At 58.7% G+C, this 20122-nt stretch overlaps 1 protein-coding gene across 1 annotated transcript in view; it reads right to left on the bottom strand.

Moving 5' to 3' along the window:
• The window catches only part of CCDC88C (coiled-coil domain containing 88C), a 118870-nt gene that overhangs the window by 58346 nt on the left and 40402 nt on the right, over positions 1-20122 (bottom strand). The window contains 1 exon segment of the mRNA XM_062181247.1: positions 9766-9835. Within this exon segment, the coding sequence (XP_062037231.1) occupies positions 9766-9835 (70 nt within the window).

The raw sequence follows: 20122 nt of genomic DNA, 5'->3' as shown, positions 1-20122 counted from the left end.
AGGGAATGAAGGAATGAGGGCACAAGTGCTGGGGAGGCCGGAGGGCATGCTGGGACTCTGGCAGCAAGGAAGAAACCGAAACTGCACACACGCATGCACACACATGTACATACACACGTGCACACATGTACATACACACGTGTGCATACATACATGCATACACGCAGACACACATACATGTACACACATGTACACACATGTACATACATGCCCGCACACACGTACATGTACATACATACATGCACACATGCAAGCGCACACACATGCACACACACGGGCCTGCAGCCACTCTCTGAGGCTCCCCTGGCACCTGCCTGCACACAGCCATCTCGATTCATCCGCTCACTCATCCACGCGTCCATCAGACCCCGGGAAGAAGGAAACCCAGGACGCTCTCAGAAAGAAAGGCATCCTGCTTACGAGCTTTCCCCACAGAGGGAAAAGGCAGAGAATTGGGTTTAGAAAAATTTTCATGAAAAACTATTAAACTCTTTGGATGGGCGTGTGTCTCTGTGGTTAAGATCATGCTTGAGGGGCTGGTGCTGTGGCCTGCAGTGTGGGTATCCCATATGGGCAACAGTTCGAGTCCCGGATGCTCCACTTCCCATCCAACTCTTTGCTATGGCCTGGGAAAGCAGTGCAGGATGGCCCACGTCAGAGACCTGGAGGAAGCTCCTGGCTTTGGATTGGCACAGCTCTGGCTGTTGTGGCGCACTGGGGAGTGAACCAGTGGATGGAAGACCTCTCTGACTCTCCTTCTCTGTGTAACTCTGACTCAAACAAATATATCTTTAAAAAAAAAAATCTCATTTGAAATGCTTGCCTTCCCTTTCAGAGCGCCTGGGCTCGAGTCCCGGACCTGTGCCCAGCCCAGCTCTCTGCTAACACACACCCTGGCAGGCACCAGATCAGGGCTCAAACACTTGGGCCCCCGCTACCTCGGCGGGAGACCTGGATGGAGCTCCAGGCTCCCGGCTTCAGCCTGGCCCAGCCCCGGCTGTTTCGGGCATGTGGGGAGTGAACCAGCACAGAGACAATCTCTCTGTCCCTCTGTTGCCCTGCCATCCAAATAAATAAAAATAAATAAAACTTCAACTCCTTGGTATGCAACAGGTTACTAAGGAATTCACTTCTGCCCTCATTCAAACAAATCAGAGCTAAGTGAACAAAAATATTTCTTGTAACAAATGCATCCCATGATTTCCACCCCTAGATTCCTACAAAGCCTTTTAAAAAAGAAGGCAGCATACAACCCCGCGCTTCTCATGGGAAGCTGATGCCTGATCCCTTTCAGGATTTCGGGAAGAACTGCTATTTTCATAAATCCACCAGGTAGTAGGGCCATGCGCAGCTGCAAAAGAGCCCAGGGGACTCTCTCCCGGGTCTCTGCCAGCTCGGTGACACGGTGAAGCAGGCCAAGAGCAAGCCCATCCAGGACGCCATCCCACGCCGGGAGCCCAGAGCATGGCCACAGGCACAGGCCGCTGGGTGGGCCTGGGAGTGTTGGGTGGGCCGGGGGGTGCCCATCTCCCAGGCGCGGGAGCAGCAGGTGCGAGGGCAGGAGGCGGAGAGCCTGAGGTTGTCACATGGCACAGGCTTGCGGCTTTCAGAGTAGAAACGGAAGTGGGCTGGGAAGCCACGTGGATTTCCACCCCAAGTGAGTCACAAGCGACCCCGTGGGCCCGGCCGGCACCCTCCGAATGGGCCACGGCCACACTGAGAGCGCCAGGGGAACCCCGAGGGGAACCCCGCGGGGCCGAGTTAACTGTTAGCCTTTACTCATGGTGCCACCTGCTCCCTGCAGTCCAACGCACAGAAACTCCCCGCGGGAACACGACGCTGATGTCCGCTCCATAAGCCGCTACGGACCCTCAGGGCAACCGGCTCCCCAAACAGAAGGAAACACCTGACGTCGCGCACGTTGTAAGGGCAGACGTGGGAGACACACATCTAACTCCACCACGGATGTACACTTTCCTCTGAAACGTGGACTGTAGCGGGGGCGACCACCTGAGAAACACCCACTCCTCCTCCTCCTGACACCCAACCCAGCAGGCACCCCGCTCGCTCATCTCGTCATTCAACAAACACTTCTCGGACGTGCGCTCCAGCGGGCGCCCAGCCACACACCCCGACGGGACGGCCCAGGCGCAGGCACAGGGCCGGCTGAGCACACACTGGCCACAGCCCCCTCGTCCCAGGGTCTCTCCGTCCACGGTATCCAGCCAGCCACACCCCTGACCCGATCCCCCAGCATCCTGAGAGTGACGGCAGCCGGCCTCCAGTTACCTACAAAAACCTGAAACCACCATACGCAGCCCTAAGACTGTCACCCAGAAAGGGACTCCCCGCCCCCCGGGGCCACGAAAGTGCAGAGTGAGTCCACTCCCTAGGCCAGAGGACCGAGGAGAGAGGAGCAGCACCGCCCACAAGTCTTGACCCAAACTCCAAGAGCTTGCCTGGGGCGAGGGCAAGGGGGGGGACACAGGGCAGGGGACAGTCCCTCCGGACCACCAGGCAGAACACCGCAAGCCCAAATATCACAGGGAACACAAAGACCTCGGACAAACAACACGTCTTCCCTGCACCTCCTCCTCGGACGGCCGCAGAGAGCAGTCCCGCTGGAAGCCATGGCGTGGTCACTGCAGCTGGAGGGCGCTCTCCCGCACGGACATCACCAGGGAGCTCCCTAACAAAGCGGTATCCAGGCAGGCCTGGGAGAGTGCCCCGGGCAACCGGACCCCTGCAGGCAGCACCACCCACCGGGCAGGCAGGCAGGCCTCTGAAAGGTGCTTTCCCGGGCCTGCTCTCCAGGGCCAAACAGGAAATACGAAAAGCATCGAAACGCCGGCAGGGTTTCTCTGAGTGCGGTGCAGCTGGGTCCTCGGCTGAACACAGGGCACCGGCTGCCTGCTGCTCTGGCTGGGGAAGCCTCCCCAGCAGACGGCCAAACCCACGTCTTCCCTCCTCAACCAAAGGACCTCAGGTTTTGGCAAATGCACAAGCAACACAATACCTAGATAAGCAGGCAGAAGACGGGGAATGAGAATTGCAGGCAAGCAAGGGAGGCAGAAAGAACGCGAGACTCGCTCTCAGCCCCGAACAAACCGCAGACCCTGGACCCGCACACACTCCAGCAGGGCCCTGGGGCACTACGGAGGATGAGCCAGGCCCTCCTCCCGGCCCTCGGCACACAGTGAGGGCGCCCTTATCTGGCCAGTGGGTAAAGACTGAGCGGGTCGACCCTGGAGTTCTGGGGACCCCCAGGAGTCCCATTTCCACCTGGTCCCTGAAGCCTGCACAGTAGTGGTCACAGCCAACCTGCTCCCACCCCAAGCTTGCGGCTGCTCAGGAGTCTCCACCCCTCCCAGCACCTGCCCCAAAGACACCTGGCCCTTGGAGAATTGAAGGCCCTGTCCACACACTGCCCCCTCCAGGGAGCCTCCTGGGCCTGCCTCTCTGCGCTGTGTATGAAGCAGCCTCTAGCATAGCCTCGCACCCTGCGACAGCCAACACGATGGGCTCTGTCTTCCCCCACTCGGACGTGCGCTCGCGGGCACCCAGCCACACACCCCGACGGGACGGCACAGGCGCAGGCACAGGGCCGGCTGAGCACACACTGGCCACAACCCCCTCGTCCCAGGGTCTCTCCGTCCACGGTACCCAGCCAGCCACACCCCTGACCCGATCCCCCAGCATCCTGAGAGTGACGGCAGCCGGCCTCCAGTTACCTACAAAAACCTGAAACCACCATACGCAGCCCTAAGACTGTCACCTCGAAAGGGACTCCCCGCCCCCCAATGCAGCCTGGGGCTTCCCGAGCACGGGCAGCCTGTGCATCTCCAGGGACCCTGGTCCCGGCCCCTGGGCATCTGGACAACAAAAGCAGGAGAGGCCTGGGCTGAGCTCCTGTGAGCCTTGGGCCGGACACGGAAGGATGCGGGGCGCAGGTCAGGAGTTGGCCTCGGCGGCTTCCTCACCCCAGCCAGAAGAGCGCCCCGAGTTTAGCTGAGGACAGACGCCCACGGCACTCCCTGGCCACTCACGCTCTCTGCTAGGGACCCCTTTTATTGTGATGATGAGGAAGCTCTTTTTTCCCCTAAGATTTAGTTATTTATTTGAAAAGCAGACTTACAGAAAGAGATAAGGAGACACCGAGAGAGGGGTGAAGGGAGGAGGAGGGAGGGGAGGGAGAGGGGGAGGGATTGATTCCATCCACTGGTTTACTTCTCTAAAGAGACACAAGGGCCAGGCCAAAGCTAGCAGCCAGAAGCTTCATCCGGGACTCTCGTGTGGGTACAAGGGTCCAAGTATTTGGCCATCCTCTGCTGCTTCCCCAGGTACCTTAGCAGGGAGCTGGATTGGAAGTGGAGCAGCTGGGACTTGAACCAGTTGCCCATATGGGATGCTGGCATTGCAGGCAGCAGCTTAACTTGCTACACCACAATGCTGGCCCCTGGAGGTCCCCTTTGAGGCCACCAAAAGAGAGAGCGCACAGGGCTGGAGACCTTAAGGATGCCCAGAATGTCCTCCAGGGGTCCGGCTGTCTCCACAGACAGGGCCCTTGCGGGCGTGCTCATGGCGTCCCAGCCTCTGGGAGCTCCCAGGGTCTTGTCCCCCAGTCTCACACAGCAGGCAACATGGGCGCAGTAGGGGTCTTCCTACACTGTCTCATAGAATGTGCTTGTCAATAACACACTAAACACATTTAAGGAAGGCAATTTCCTGTGTGCCATCCTGGCCAAGGGGAGACACACAGGTGGTCTTGGGAAGGGAGTGGATTTCATTTGAACTTGACCTCTGACATTTGCCCTTCTAATCCCTGAGAACACATGGTGAACCACGCAAGAAGCCCAGACCTGAGCCAGCAGTCAAGTGAGCCTGGAGGACGTGCAGTGGCGTCTAGCACATGGGCACCTGTGGGACCCCTCAGGGACACGGATGAGGTTGAGAGATGAGCTGCGCTCTGAGGAGATCCGGAGATGGCTGAAGGGGAAGACACAGGCAGCTGGGGTCAGGACGGGCAGACAGGGAGTGCGGCGGGTGTTGGGCCCTGAAGTTAAAACATTGCTTGAGGCCAGCGCCGCGGCTCACTTGGCTAATCCTTTGCCTGCGGAGCCAGCATCCCGGGTTCTAGTCCCAGTTGGGGCGCCGGGGCAGTGGAGGATGGCCCAAGTGCTTGGGCCCCTGCACCCACATGGAAGACCAGGAGGAAGCACCTGGCTCCTGGCTTTGGATCGGTGCAGCACGCCAGCCGTAGCGGCCATTTGGGGGGTGAACCAACAGAAAAGGAAGACCTTTCTCTCTGTCTCTCTGTGTCTAGCTCTGCCTGTCAAAAACAAACAAACAAAAAAGACATTGCTTGAGATGCCGCATCCCGCGTCGGAAGGCCTGGGTTCAAGTCCCGGCTCTGCTCCTGCTAACGTGCACCCTAGGAGGCAGTAGGTGATGGCTCAAGTACTTGGGTTCCTGCTACCCACGTGCGAGACCTGGCTGGAGCTCCCAGCTGCTGGCTTCACCCCAGTCCACCCCAGCTCATGTGGGCATTTGGGGAGTGGACAGAGATGTCTCCGTCTCGTTTTCTTTCTGCCTTTTACACAGATTTTTCTCGCCTAGGACAGGGAGAAAACGCACACGGCGCCAGAGCAAGGCGGGCAAGGGCTCGGCCTCTCGGGGTCTCTGGGTGTCACTGTGTGGGCAGGACAGGGGATGGATGAGATGCCCTGCTGGGCTCTGGGTCCCGGTTCCACCATGATGGACTTGCCAAACCAGAGCCGTCAGTCCAAACCCTGAGATGTCAGAAAGAACAGGGCAGTGTCAGCGTCCACCCAGGGCAGCTGGGGCTCCAGTAAAAAGCACAACCCAGCCCCAGGCAACCATGCAAAAAAAAAAAAAAAAAAACTTGGCTGAAAAAGAAACACAGAAGGCTTTGCACATCTATTTTTAGAACTGAAAACTGAAAATGCTACTCCATAAATACCCTCCCAGGGTCTGGCACCCGCCATGCTCTTCTTGTGGCTCATGTCGCCTGCCATCCTCTGCTCTCCCAGCCCCCAGGAGCCCCTGTCAAACCCAGCCATCCGTGCGCTGGAGGCAGGGGCTGCTGTCCATCAGCCCTGCTGGGCACCCCGAGGCGCTGGGATGGGCAGCACCAGGCTGGTCCTAACTCTCCCACTGCTCGCTGTCTCACCCAACTTCCCCTGCGAGCGGAGGCCACGGCCTCTGTGACTGGTGCTGACTGATGACAGCTCACGCTGGTCCCGCACCATCCAATTCACCTGTCAACAGCTTAGGATCAGCTTCCCCAGGCATTTGGCCTCGTGGTTAAGATGCCGGTCGGGATGCCTGCAGTAGTAGATGATACAGCAGTGCCTGGGTTCCGGTCCCAGCTCTGCTCCCAATTCCAGCTTCCTGCTCACGTCCAAGCTGCAGGACAGCAGGTGCTGGCTCAAGTCACTGGTCCCTGCCATCCCCATGGGAGACCTGGGTTGAGTTCTGGGCTCCTGGATTTGGCCTGGCCTCGTGCTGGCTGTTGCAGGCATTTGGGAAGTGACCCAGCAGACAGAACCTTTGTCTCCCTGCCTCTCAAATGAGTAAATAAAATGAAAATTGTTTGGAAATAAATAAGTCATAAAATCAACTTCCCCATAATGTTCTGAAACACTGAAGTAAGGGTGGCACAACTTTCAACCTTTATGAAAAAAACCAACACTGAATTGTACACTGAAAATGAGTGATGGGGGCAGGCACTGTGCACAGCGAGTTAAGTCGCCACCTGGGACACCCATGTCCCCTTCCTGAGAGCTGCGTCTAATCCTGGCTAGTCTGCTTCCAATCCAGTTTCCTACAAATGCATCCTGGAAGGCAACAGATGGTAGCGCAAGTGCCTGGGTCCCTGCCACCCATGTGGGAGACCCAGATGGAGCTTCCAGCTCCTGGCTCTGGCCTGGTCCAGCCTCAGCTGCTGCAAGCATTTGGGGAAGTGAACCAGCAGATGGAAGATTTCTTTCTCTCTCTTTCAAGTAGATGATAATAAAGTTTTTAAAAAATGAGTTATGGGCAGCTCTCTGCTAATGACCTGGGAAAGCAGTAGAAGATGACCCCAAGTCCTTAGGTCCCTGCACCTGCATGGGAGACCTGGAAGAAGCTCCTGGCTCCTGGCTTCAGATCGGCGCAGCTCCGGCTGTTGTGGCCAATTGGAGAGTGAACCAGCAAATGAAGACCTCTCTCTGCCTCTCCTCTCTCTGTGTAACTCTTTCAAATAAATAAATAAATCTTAAAAAAAAAAAATGAGTGATGGGGCCAGCACTGTGGCACAGCAACTAGCTGCCACCTGTGACACCAGATCCTTATTGGAGCACTGGTTTGAGTCCTGACTACTCCACTTCTGATCCAGCTCCCCGCTAATGTGATCAGGAAAGCAGAGAACATACACCCAGTACTGAGCACTGCGGTCCTGCCACCCATGTGGGAGACCTGCATGGAGCTCCAGGCTCCTGGCTTTGACCTGGGGCAGCCCTGGCCATTGTGGCCATTTGGGGACTGACCCAGTGGACAGAAGACACCTCCCTCCCTCTCCCACTTCAAAAAATATATATTTATATAAAATATATTTTTATAAACTATAATATTACTATGTTAATATTAATATGTTATAATATATTTTATATAATATATACTTTTAATGAGTCAATTAGGGGCTGGCACGGTGGCATAGTGGGTAAAGTTGCTGCCTGCAGTGCCAGCATCCCATGCGGGCACCAGTTTGAGTCCTGGATGCTCCACTTCTGATCTCTCTACGGCCTGGGAGAGCAGTAGAGGATGGCCCAAATCCTTGGGCCCCTGCACCCACGTGGGAGACCCAGAAGAAACTCCAGCTCCTGGCTTCAGATAGGTGCAGCTCCGGCCGTTGCGGCCATCTGGAGAGTGAACCAGTGGATGGAAGACCGCTCTCTCTCTATGCCACTGCCTTTCTGTGAATCTGCCTTTCAAATAAATAAATCATTTTTTTAAAGATTTATTTTATTTTACTTGAAAGTCACAGTTACAGAGAGAGAGAGAGAGAGAGAAAGAGAGAGAGATGGGTCTTCCATCCGCTGGTTCATTACCCAGATGGCCGCAACTTGGGTCATCCTCCACTGCTCTCCCAGGCCATAGCAGAGAGCTGGATCCATAGTGAAGCAGCCAGGTCTCAAACTGGCGCCCACATGGGATGCCGGCACTGTAGGCGGCAGCTTTACCCACCACGCCACTGCGCCAACCACAAATCTCTTTAGAAAAATGGGTCAATTGTACAGTACACAAATCCCACCACGCTAACACTGTTTTTAGAAACCCCAGTGCCCGCCTGTCCCATTACTTCTGTTAAGTGCCAGACCCGAGTGGGACCATGTTCCCTGCAGACACTCTCACTGCCTCTGCCGCGGGCACTGGGAGGGCAGGCTTCCAGGTGGCAGAGATAGGGGGACACCCAGGTGCCAGGGTGGCCCATCGGGATGGGAGCCGGGAGGAGCTGCTGTCAGGGTGAGCCACGGCAGCTGCCACTTCTGTACCCAGGAAGGCTGGATATGGGCGGTCACCCACAGCCCAGCCTGGCTCACACTGGACGCCCGAGTGACCAAGGAGCCCCCATCAGCCTCTCCACCTCAGCATGGCATGGCACAGCACGGCACGTGCCGGAAGCACATTCTCCTTTGCGCTGTCAGCACTTATGCGATGCCCAGCACCCACGGGCCCACCAGGGTCCCTGGCTCCCGCTCCTCCGTGGCCCCAGACCCATGTGCCCCAACGCCAACTCCCCAGGCATCTCCCGGCTCCTCCCCTCGACACGGCCCCCTCCACCCCCGGACAACTCAGGAAGGTCTCTTCCCTGAAGTTCCTACAGACCGCACCCGGGTCCCCACTGTCCCCCGGCCCGGATGCGGCTTGGGGGGTGCATTTGGTGTCCTCTGCCTTGCTCCGAGGGGCTGTGAAATAAAGCCAGGAAGCCCAGAGGTGGAGGCAGGGCAGGTGCTCGCTGCCGCCACCAGGCAGCCTTGGTGGCCTCTGAGAACCGCGGGGCAAGCAGGGGGACCAAGGCAATCTTCTCCCTTTAGGTCACACAGAGAAGGGGCGCACACATCGCAGCTTGGGGGCCCCGGTCAGTAACAAGGTCTCCAGTAGCACGGGGGACATCGCCGCTGGTGAGCAGGTCTGCCCTGGGGCTGTGAGCTTTGGTCCACCAGCCACAGGTGCAGGTGCAGGAACACGCACGGAAGGGAGGGGAATCCGTCACCCTGCTTCTCTCGCCAGGGGTTACCTGGCAGGTGTGAACTCAGCTCTGACTCTGTGGAAGATGCTGGAGCTCCGAGCCCAGCCAGGAGACGGGTAAGACAGAGATGGGCACGCACCCTGGTGAGCTCCGGCACAGAACTCTGGCAGAGCATCAGAGGGTCCTGGGAAGACTCTAAGGCATCACGCTCCACCACGGTGCCGACTTGGAAGCCACTGTGCGCCTAGACCCCTAAACCCAGGCCCCCTGCCCAGCCGGCAGGATGCAGTGGCCACACCTGTCCCTGCACACCCATCTGAGGGGCTAGGAGGCAATGCGCTCTCGGCCTGATGCCCCTGGGTAATAAACCCACGCCCTAAAAGCCTCAGAGATCACGCGTTTTTCACTGCACTGGCTCCAAGCCGGCACCCACAGCGCCATGGCCAACAGCTGCATTGAGCCGACAGCACTGCCTGGACACCATAGGGGGCTGGGGGGAGGCAGCATTCACTCACCAGACAGTGGGTCTTTGCCAATCATCAGAACATTGGGCAAATTCATTACGATCAGCTGCTGGAGCACTTCCTACAGAAACAAAGGGGAAAAGACACCGTTAACAGCAGGAAACAGAAATAAAGAATGGTTAAGTAAATTACAGTTAATGAGGTCACTGGGTGCGTGTGCACTCATTAAACGCTAGCTGGGAAGGCGCAGTAAGATACAAACAGATGTGACCAAGGAAAACAGGCCCTGCAGAAGGAGACACCACGGGGCCACGGCACTTTCTTCCCTCGAGATGCCCGCAATATTTCCATCGTGTGGCTCGTGCGACTACAAAAGGGGAGACTCGAGGTGGCAGGGAGGCCAGCAGGCCTTACAGCCTGGTTCAGGACGCAGGCACTAAGCAGGCACCAGTACAAGAGGAGAATTTTCTCACTTGCACAGGCTTCCCAGGGGAGGAGCACCTCAGAGCTGCTTCAGCGAGACAGGACCCCGGCCGGCCAACGTCCTCTGCAGGGTGCCCCGCGCCGGCCCCACGCACGCCCCTGCGGCCTCCACCTCCCAGGGCACTTCTCAGAACACCCCAGTCTTCCTATTCCTTGTGTTTTTTTTTTTTTTTTTTTTTTTTTTTTTTGACAGGCAGAGTGGACAGTGAGAGAGACAGACAGAGAGAAAGGTCTTCCTTTGCTGTTGGTTCACCCTCCAATGGCTGCCACGGCCCACGCACCGCGCTGATCCAAAGCCAGGAGCCAGGTGCTTCTCCTGGTCTCCCGTGCATGTGCAGGTCCCAAGCACCTGGGCCATCCTCCACTACACTCCTGGGCCACAGCAGAGCTGGACAGGAAGAGGAGCAACCGGGACATAAACCAGCGCCCCGACCGAGACTAGAACCCGGTGTGCTGGCGCCACAGGCGGAGGATTAGCCTAGTGAGCCGTGGCACCGGCACCTATTACTTTTTTAAAAGATTTTATTTGGGCCGGCGCCGTGGCTCACTAGGCTAATCCTCCGCCTGCAGCGCAGGTACTCGGGGTTCTAGTCCCGGTTAGGGCGCCGGATTCTGTTCCGGTTGCTCCTCTTCCAGGCCAGCTCTCTGCTATGGCCCGGGAAGGCAGTGGAGGATGGCCCAAGTGCTTGGGCCCTGCACCAGGATGGGAGACCAGAAGGAAGCACCTGGCTCCTGGCTTCGGATCAGCGGAGCGCGCCGGCTGTGGGGCCATTTTAGGGGGTGAACCAATGGAAGGAAGACCTTTCTCTCTGTCTCTCTAACTCTGCCTGTCAAAAAAAATATTTTATTTATTTATTTGAGAGGTAGAGTTATAGACAGTGACAAGGAGAGATAGAGAATCGCTGGTTCACTCCCCAAATGGCTGCAACGGCTGGAGCCCAGCCAACCCGAAGCCAGGAGCCAGGAGCTTCTTCCAGGTCTCCCACACAGGTGCAGGGGCCCAAGCACTTAGGCCATTTCCACTGCTTTCCCAGGTCATAGCAGAGAGCTGGATCAGAAGAGGAGCAGCCAGGACTAGAACCAGTGCCCATATGGGATACTGGCACCACAGGCGGAGGATTAACCTACTGCGTCACAGTGCCAGCCCCTTAGTCTTCCTATTCTAAAAGCGACCCCTACAGAAATCCTTCACCAAGAAAGCTTTGCTTTTATTTTTCTTTTATTTTAGGTTTTTAAAGATTCATTTATTTGAAAGGCAGCATTTATAGAGCACAGGAGAGATCTTCCATCCACTGGTTCTCTCACAAATGACCGCCATAGCTAGAGCTGGTGCGGTAAGCAGCCAGGAGCTTCTTCCGGGTCTCCCACATGGGTGCAGGGGCCCAAGGACTTGGGCCATCCTCCACTGCTTTCCCAGGCGCATGAGCAGGGAGCTGGATCAAAAGCAGAGCAGCCAGGACTCGAACCAGCACCCATATGGGATGCTGGTGCTGCAGGCCAGGGCTTTAACCCACTGCGCCACAGCGCCGGCTCCTGGGGTGGGTCTTTGACACAGGGGCTAATACCCCACTTGGGACACCTACATCCCTATCAGCGTGCTTGCGGTTGGGCTGCCCCTCTGCTCTGCCCCAGCTTCCTGCTGCTGCCCACACTGGGAGGCAGGTGAGGGCTCAAGTACTTGGGGCCCCGCCACCCACACGGCAGACCTGGACTGTTCCGGGATGCTGGTTTCAGAGTTTTAGTTCCAGCCCTGGCTTGGCGGGTATTTTGGGAGTGGAGCAAAAGACAGAAGCTCAATCTCTCTCTCTTCAAATAAATATTTCAAAGAAGGGACAGGTGCTTGGTGTAGCAGTTAAGCTGCCCACGGGGATGCCTGTGTCCCTCAACAGAGAGCCTGGGTTCAAGCCCCCGCTCTGCTGCTGATCCAGCTCCGGCTAACACATCACCCTAGGTGACAGCTCAAGTAGTTGAGACCCTGCCACCCACATGGAGACCCGGATCAGATTCCAGGCTCCTGGATTGGGCTTGGCCCAGGCCTGGCTGTTCGGGCCATTTGGGGAGTGAACCAGCAGGCGGAAGATGTCTCTCTCTCCCTTTCTCTGTGCAACCTGTGGTGTCTCTGTACGCCACAGGCTGCCTGCTGGCCCTGAGAAGAAAGGGGGGTGGTTGCACACCCGGCAGACGCCCCAGGGCCCAGTCACGAGGTTAGAGCAGCGGCCCTCACGTGCAGGCTCCAAAGAAAACCAGAGTGACGCTACTTCCTGTTACCATCCCACCGTGACTCCTGTCCACAGGGCCGATGTGCAGCCACAGGATGGCCTCTGCTCCCAGCATGCCGGGTCCCTCTCCACCTGGTGTCCCGGTCACACACGTCACCACGTCGGCAAGGGCTGATGGTTCCCAGACATGTCTCGGGGAACACCAGTGCCCAAGTGTGAGCCGTGCAACGCCATTGGTGCTCCGGCAGGGCTGGGACGGCGGCTCCGTGACGCCGTCTCGGGGCTGCACGAGCTCCCCACGGCCGGCCTGGGCCCCCAGGGACGAGACGCACGCCGGGGAAACCCACCTTCCGGCTAACTCACGCAGCCAGAGGAGGGTCCTACACAGCCCCCTCCCAGCCTCAACACTGAATTCCGGCACTCAGGCCAACCTGGAGGTCACTGCCGTCCGCCCACCTCCAGCCCCTTCCCGGGGGCTGCCTGGGGCCTGGGGCTCGGGACCCCTCCTCTGCTTTACGCCTTTGAGACTAACATGAAAGCCCCGGCAAACCCGCCAAGTGGTGTTTTTATGCGAACGCTAATCGAAGCAGACTAATAGTGGAAATATCGCTAGAAAACCTACGTAGCCTCCTTCCAAAACAGGATGTTTAATTTTGTCTAATCAGTACTTTCTAAGTTTCCCACAACAAATATATGTCATTTGAGCAACTAAAAATGACATGTCGGGGCCCAGTTAGGTGCAACGGGTTAAGCCACTGGCTGAGATGCAGGCACCCCACACTGCAGCGCCAGTCCAGCCCCCGCTAACGCGCCTGGGAGGCAGCACATGGTGGCTCAAGTACTTAGGCCCCTGCCACCCATGTGGAGTCCAGGCTCCTGGCTTCAGCCTGACCCAACCCTGGCTGTTGTGGTCATTTGGGGAGTGAAACGGTGGATGGAAGATACCGGCCCCCATCTACTGCTTTTCAAATAAATAAATAAATAAATGTTTAAATAAAACACCTTTTAAAAGTCCGTTCCTCTGAAAACACCAATGGTGTCTCTTAAGCCCTAGTAGTTCAGCCAGGAACCCTCCAGCCCGTGAACTGAGTCCCCTAGGGGCCATCACTCACACTCCCAGCAAAAGTAGCAAGAGGCCAGCGCTGTAGGGTAACATACAACTCCAGACACATGAATTTCAAATTTCCCAGCCGCTGACTTAAAAAAAAAAAAACAACACGGCAGGTGTCTGGCCTAGTGGTTAAGACACCCGGGCCCCACGCGGCAGCGCCAGCTTCCCGCTGATGCACACCCGGGCGGCAGCAGGGATGGCTCAGGGAAGTGGGCTCCTGCGACCCACAGGGCACGTGGGGACTGAGCTCCCAGCACCCAGGTTCGGTCTGCATTTAAAGACTAAGCGCAGTTAAGGAGTGAGGCAGCGGAAGGGAGCCGGGGCTCACCCTCCCTCTGCTTCTCAAACAAACAACATTAGATACAACAGGTGAATGAATTCTATTAATACACCTTAAGGCAGCATATACAAAACAGAATCACTTCAACAGATAATCAATGGAATATTATTACTGAGCGATTCTACACTCTCTTTCCATCCCATGTCTTTCAGATCCACGTGCATTTTACATGTATAGCATATCTCAATTTGGATGCTAAATTCTCACTGGAAATACTTGGTCTAGACTCAGAATTCATGAAATTTACAGTTAAAAACACAGATTCCCATTCCTGGCTTGTTCCAAACACACCTAAATGTTTTCGCATAAGTGAACGGAAAGTCAGTGTTTAAATCCAAATGAATTATGCTGCTAAGTTCGCTTCCTCAGCCTCACCAGCCACATCTCGGGCCTGGGCAGCCACATGTGGCTCCTGGGTGCCCGCGACCTCCCACACACCTCTGCCCACCCCGGGGAAAGCCCAGCAAAGGCTCAGAGCTCCCACGGCGGTGGCCGTCCCCGGGGCGACAGGCCAGGCCCTCAGTCCGGCGGGGACGTGAGGAGGCTGCTGACAAGGGGACGCTCCGCCTGGCAGCGGGGACAGAGAGCCACTGTGCAGCCACAGCTGAGGCTGGTCTGCTGGGGAAACCTGGTCACACCCTGCAGGAAGAGGGGCACATTCGGAGCTGGAGAGCAGCCCTCAGGCCCCTGCCGGGTCCCTGGCCCTGCCCCCATCCCCTCCTTCACCAACCCCGCCCCCTCTCCTGCTGCTCAGTCCCTGAGCCCTCCTCCTGAAGCCCAACACCCCTCCCTCCCCGCACCATCCCCTCCCCTGCCCCCGCACCCTCCCCTCCTCCCGCCCCCTCCTGTGGCCCTGTGCCTCCCAGGCAGGAGAAACAAGACTCCACCCAGCTCAGTCTTGTCACCAGAGCCCAGTGGCCTGGCAGGCAGCGCAGTCAGACCTGGGGTGCAGCCCTCCCACCGCCAGCCCCCAGCACGGGAGCATCAAGGTGGGTTCGCAGCCCTTTCCCTCTCCGCCCCCAACTCCCCGTGGGTTTGCTCTCAGAGCCGCATGGGGCAAACTCCCGCTAACCACACCCTGGACTGGTCCCACTGGCAACCAATGAACCCAAAGAAAAGCCACAGCTCCAAGAAAAAACAAAGAGAAAAACCGGGTCAGAGGAGGGCGTGTCTGGATCCTGCAGGCGCAGAAAAGGCACTGAGAGCCCGCAGGACACCCCCAAACCTAGGGTCTTATCACGAGGAGAGGCTCCAGGCATGTCTGTCACCCCAGGAGCTGTGACTGGGTTGGTGTCACCAGGTGGAGCACACTGCTGCCCCAGGACTCCCAGGGGGCAAAGGTGCACAGGGTGCAGCATGGTGGCCGGCCTCCGGCCTGCAGCACGGGCAGTCAGAGGTCGGCCAGGACCAGAACCAGGAGCAGGCTGAGCGGACGCACACCTGGTGGGCTGCCCTAGTGCTCAGGACGCCCACATCCCACCCCAGGGGCCTGGGGTCATTCCCAGCTCCAGCTTCCTGCTAATGCGGACCCTGGGAGACAGCAGCGATGGCTCAAGAGCCTGGGTCCCTGCCGCCCACATGGGAGACTGGATGGGGCTCCCAGCTCCTGGCTTCAGCCCAGAGCCCAGTCCCGCTCTGTGGGCATTTGGAGAATGAACCAGCACAGCTCTAATATATATTCCTTTAAACTTAAGTATGTAAATAAATATTTGTTTAAAAGAGAAAATGCAAAAGAAATATACCAAAATGACAACTTTCTTTATTAAAGTGGTGAGGACAAGCAGTTTTTCCCATGCTTGTAAGGATCTGTTACATGGTTATGTCACCTAACTTAAATCACATAACCCTTGCAGAGTGCCTCCCACACAGAGAACCAGGCACTGAGCCGTGCACCTAACAGACTCACTAAAAAACAAAACAAAAAACCAGGGAATCTCTTCTAAGGCATTTGTGTGAATCCAAACTGAAAAGGATTAGCATTTCCTAAACACTCCCAATCCTCAGCACCCAGGACGCAGAGCCTCTGCCTCCTGGGCGGAGCAGGGGCCAGAGGGACCCCAGGGGCCTGGGCATGTGGGTGGGAGGTCCTGGGGGAAGGGCAGCGGCTCCTTGAAGACAGAGGCCCCCGGGGCCCAGCAGAGGTCAAGCAGGGGCCTCACCAGCAGCCCCCACCTGGCCAGGGCCCCAGGGCTGCACAGGCACAAAGGTGGCAGAAGAGGCCCAGGGCAGAAGCCCTTCCGAGAGGGCGTGCAGCCGAGGTCAGCTCCAGCCTCCACCCGGAACGCGGAGACGGGTGAAGAGCAAGGACTCCGTGAGGAATCGGGAAGACAGCTCTCCCCCAGAGCCTCAGGGCCCAGGATGCTGCAAAGTCAGTGCCTCGCAGGCTGGGGACTCTCCACGGGGGTCTGCAGGCCCGGGTGACTCTCCACGGGGGTCTGCAGGCCCGGGTGACTCTCCACCAGGGTCTACAGGCCCGGGTGACTCTCCACGGGGGTCTCCAGGCCCGGGTGACTCTCCACGGGGGCCTGAGGACTGGGGTGACTCTCCACGGGGGTCTATAGGCCCAGGTGACTCTCCATGGGGGTCTCCAGGCCCGGGTGACTCTCCACGGGGGTCTCCAGGGCCGGGTGACTCTCCACGGGGTCTCCAGGCCTGGGTGACTCTCCACGGGGGTCTCCAGGCCCGGGTGACTCTCCACGGGGTCTACAGGCCCGGGTGACTCTCCACGGGGTCTACAGGCCCGGGTGACTCTCCACGGGGTCTGCAGGCCCGGGTGCCTCTCCACGGGGGTCTTCAGGCCCGGGTGACTCTCCACGGGGGTCTGCAGGCCCGGGAAGTGAGAGGGAAACCACAGAGAACCTGCCACCAACTCCCAGTGGAAGCTTCCAGGGAGGAAGACGATGCCCACGGTCGCCAAGGAGACAGGGGATGGGCCGGCCTTCACAGACAGCACTGCTGCTGACCTCCCGCCCTCTGGAGCCAGCACGGAAAGGCATCACACCCCGGGGTCTGCTCTGGGGCTCAGTTATTCCAGACACACGTGGTGCACCTGGCTGGGAGGTGCACACAGCACAGGTCTGGGAAGGCTTCCCTGGGGCAGTGGTCCCCAAGCTGGGCCAGGTGTGCACAGCAACTCAGGCCTTTGGTGACGCTGACCCCACGTTTCCCAGGAGGGTGCCCTGCCCCCCCCATCCGCACCAGGCCAGGCCCCACTCATTCCCTAAACTCAGCTACGACGCCACCTCCTCCAGGCAGCCCCTGGCGCCTGTAACCGCGTGCGCTGTTCCCTCCTCCACACTCCTAAGGCGGCACCTGCCCACTTCTAGAGCACTTTGCAAGTTCCGCCTTGTCAATCGACTCCCCACCGAGAGGCAGCGAAAAGCCAACAGTGACAGCGAGGAAAATCAGACAAACCAGAAAACAGTCCTTGAAATGAACAGTAAGGAGGCAGGTGCTTGGGGCAGCGGTTACGAAGCCACTGGGGACTGGGGACGCCCGCATCGAAGGCTAGAATGCCTGGGGAGGAGCCCCAGCTCCCCCTCCCCCCCCCCCTCCCCGCTCATGCACCTGGGAGGCAGCAGGTGACGGCTCCAGTACTTGGGTCCCTGTCACCACGCGGGAGACCCACAGTGACTGTGGCCCGGCCCCGGCTGTCACGCACATTCGGGGAGTGTACCAGCAGAAGGGAGATCTTTCAAATAAATAAAAGAAAAAAAAATCTTCAGAACTTATGATAAAGTTGTGTGGGGGAGGGGTCGTCCCCCTCCCCCATTCTTGCTGAGAGCAGCAAGCCTGACGCCAACCGCCCGGTGCGGCGACGGCGGCGGCCACCTGTGCCGTCACCTGCCGGAAGCGGACGCTGTTTTCCTTACAAACAAAGACAGGAACAGTGTAGGATCTGTTCCACCATTTTCCATTATTGCTCGTGCAAGTGAACTCTCCAACACAAACCACAACATTGCAAAGTGAGTCTGCAGCGCCGGTCTGCATACTCCGCACGTTCTTCTTTTTAGATTTTATTTCACGTATTTGAAAGGTAGAGTGGCAGTCAGAGAGACCCCCAAATGTGGGCGTTTTTTGAGCAAACTAAGCCAAACAAGGCTGACTCTGAACTGCTACTAGGGAGGGACTTCCGGAGCCAAGGCCACCCGTATGCCGGTGCTCCCAGAGGACGCCGCTCAGCCCTAGCCAACGGGGAGGGCTGGGCGACCGAGGTGCAGACAGGGTGGTACTGACCCCTGTGCCTCTCCCCACGACCCATCTGCCCCCGTCACCCAACCTGGCCCAGCGGGGTCCCTCGCTGCACCTTCCACCACCTGACCCCAGCTTCCAGCCGGCACCAGGGTAACAAGAACACAGCAGAACGTTACACAGCTCTGGCCGTGACCCTGGACCTGCTGGGCTCCCCCACACCACGCCAGGACACATCCAGCCTCCAGCCTGACCCTGGCCACCCCTGCCCCATCCCAGGGCACCCAGGGACTCGACCCCAACGCCTGGAGCCGCAGCCCACCTTCCGGCAACTTTGGCAGCGGGCAGGCCACGGATGCGTCCTGCCCAGCTCACAGCCGCCGGGCCGCACGCTCTCATTCCCCGCAGGCACCGGCTCTCCCCCTCCAGCAGCTCCACCGCGGCCCCGGCGCAATCAGCGGGTAATGAAGTGCCTGGATGTTAAGTGGCTGTCACATAAAGCCGCTGACAGCTTCAATCCATCTGTTCCACCTCATTCCAATTAATCCTGGGGTCCCCAGGGCCTGAAACCAGCTCGGATGTGCACAAGCCCAGCTCCCCTCGTTAGGCCACGCTGCCGCCCGGGTGCCCGCCAAGCCCGTCTGAGGCTCCCAAAGCCTCAGGGCCCCTCCCACGGAGCTCCTGGCTGAAGTCTCTCCCATCAAGCGGAGCGGGCAGGAGCACTGGACGCTCAGAGACCACCACATGAGCACAAAGCCTTGTCACCGCCTCGGCCTTGAACTTGAACTTGCAGTGGACTCCCCGGCGAGCCACACCCTCCTCTGTCACAGTCCCGGGACCCCGGGCTGCCAGCTTGGCAAGGACGGACCCCGCCTGGGAGGGCAAGCCGAGTGCTCCCAGGAGTGCTGCCCCTTCCCGTTGGGGCCGTGTGATGCAGGGCTGCCCAATGGCACAGCGGGGTCATCTGTCGCCAGGAAGCGTCTGTTCTCAGCCCCTAGAGCAAGGAAGAGAGGGTGGGCGGGCAGCGGGGGCAGGGTGCAAAACCCAGCCCTCTGCCAAAAACCTCTGCCCTGGAACTAACTGCCCAGGGACCACTCCAGAGACGAACAGGAGCCGGGCCACCAGCCCACCGCACGAGCTTGTGCCGGGGGAGAGGGGCACTCGTCCGTACACACAGACCCCAGCCCACGTCCGGTGACGGCGAGAGTCTGCTCTATAAAACCTGAGGAGCCCTCCCAGGGAGGGTCTCAGCAGTGCCCTGTCGGGCGGGCGCCCAGGGCTCTGGGTACCACAGCACGGAGCTTGGTTCTACCCAGTGGTGCTGGCCTGGGGTCTACTGCATGCAGGGCCCTGCTCCAGGGTGGGCCTGGGGGAGACGGAGGAAGGACTCAGAGGAGGGGAAGGGGCGGGAGGGAGGCAGGGGTCTGCGGTGGCTCAGGGCAGCCCACAGGGCTCAAGGCTGGCGTCAGTGCCCTGGACGACACCAGGAACCTCGTACTGTAGCTGAGAGGGATGACCTTCCTACTAGGGATCGGGGTCCCCAGAGCATCGTCTTTGAGCTTCTTGGAAAAGTCAATGTTTCTGTGCATGGGCGGGCAGCACCTCTGCTCCCCCACCCCCACCCCCACCCCACCCCTCATAGCCAGAGGAAGAGGGGGGGCTCCAGGGCCAGCAAGGCCTCCCCACACCCTCCCGGCAGTGGGCGGCTCCAGGGCCCTGGAAGCACCCACATGAGTTCTGTGGGGAACGCGGTGCCTCTCCACCCACTGTTTCCTACCAGCCAGCTCACCGCCCAGGGCCTGCAGGCACCACCCCAGGGCAGGGCTGGGGCAGCACCACGCCCCAGCCACCCTCACCCCACAGCCTGCACGGCTGCTGTCAGCTCTCCCTCCCAGGGTGCAAGTGAGAGCTGGGAAAGCAGCGTGCACCAGGGAGCCTCCAGCATCTCAAACCACGGGTGCCCGACAGAGCAGAAGGCCGGCGTGGAGGCCAGAACCCAGGCCCCGGCACGCGAGCACCGACACCCGCAAGGCAGTGTGGCCTGCAAATCCCCCTCCCTGGGGC

Source organism: Lepus europaeus, chromosome 22 (genome assembly GCF_033115175.1).
Source record: "Lepus europaeus isolate LE1 chromosome 22, mLepTim1.pri, whole genome shotgun sequence".
Classification (NCBI taxonomy): domain Eukaryota; kingdom Metazoa; phylum Chordata; class Mammalia; order Lagomorpha; family Leporidae; genus Lepus; species Lepus europaeus.
This window is presented reverse-complemented; position numbering and strand designations above follow the sequence as displayed.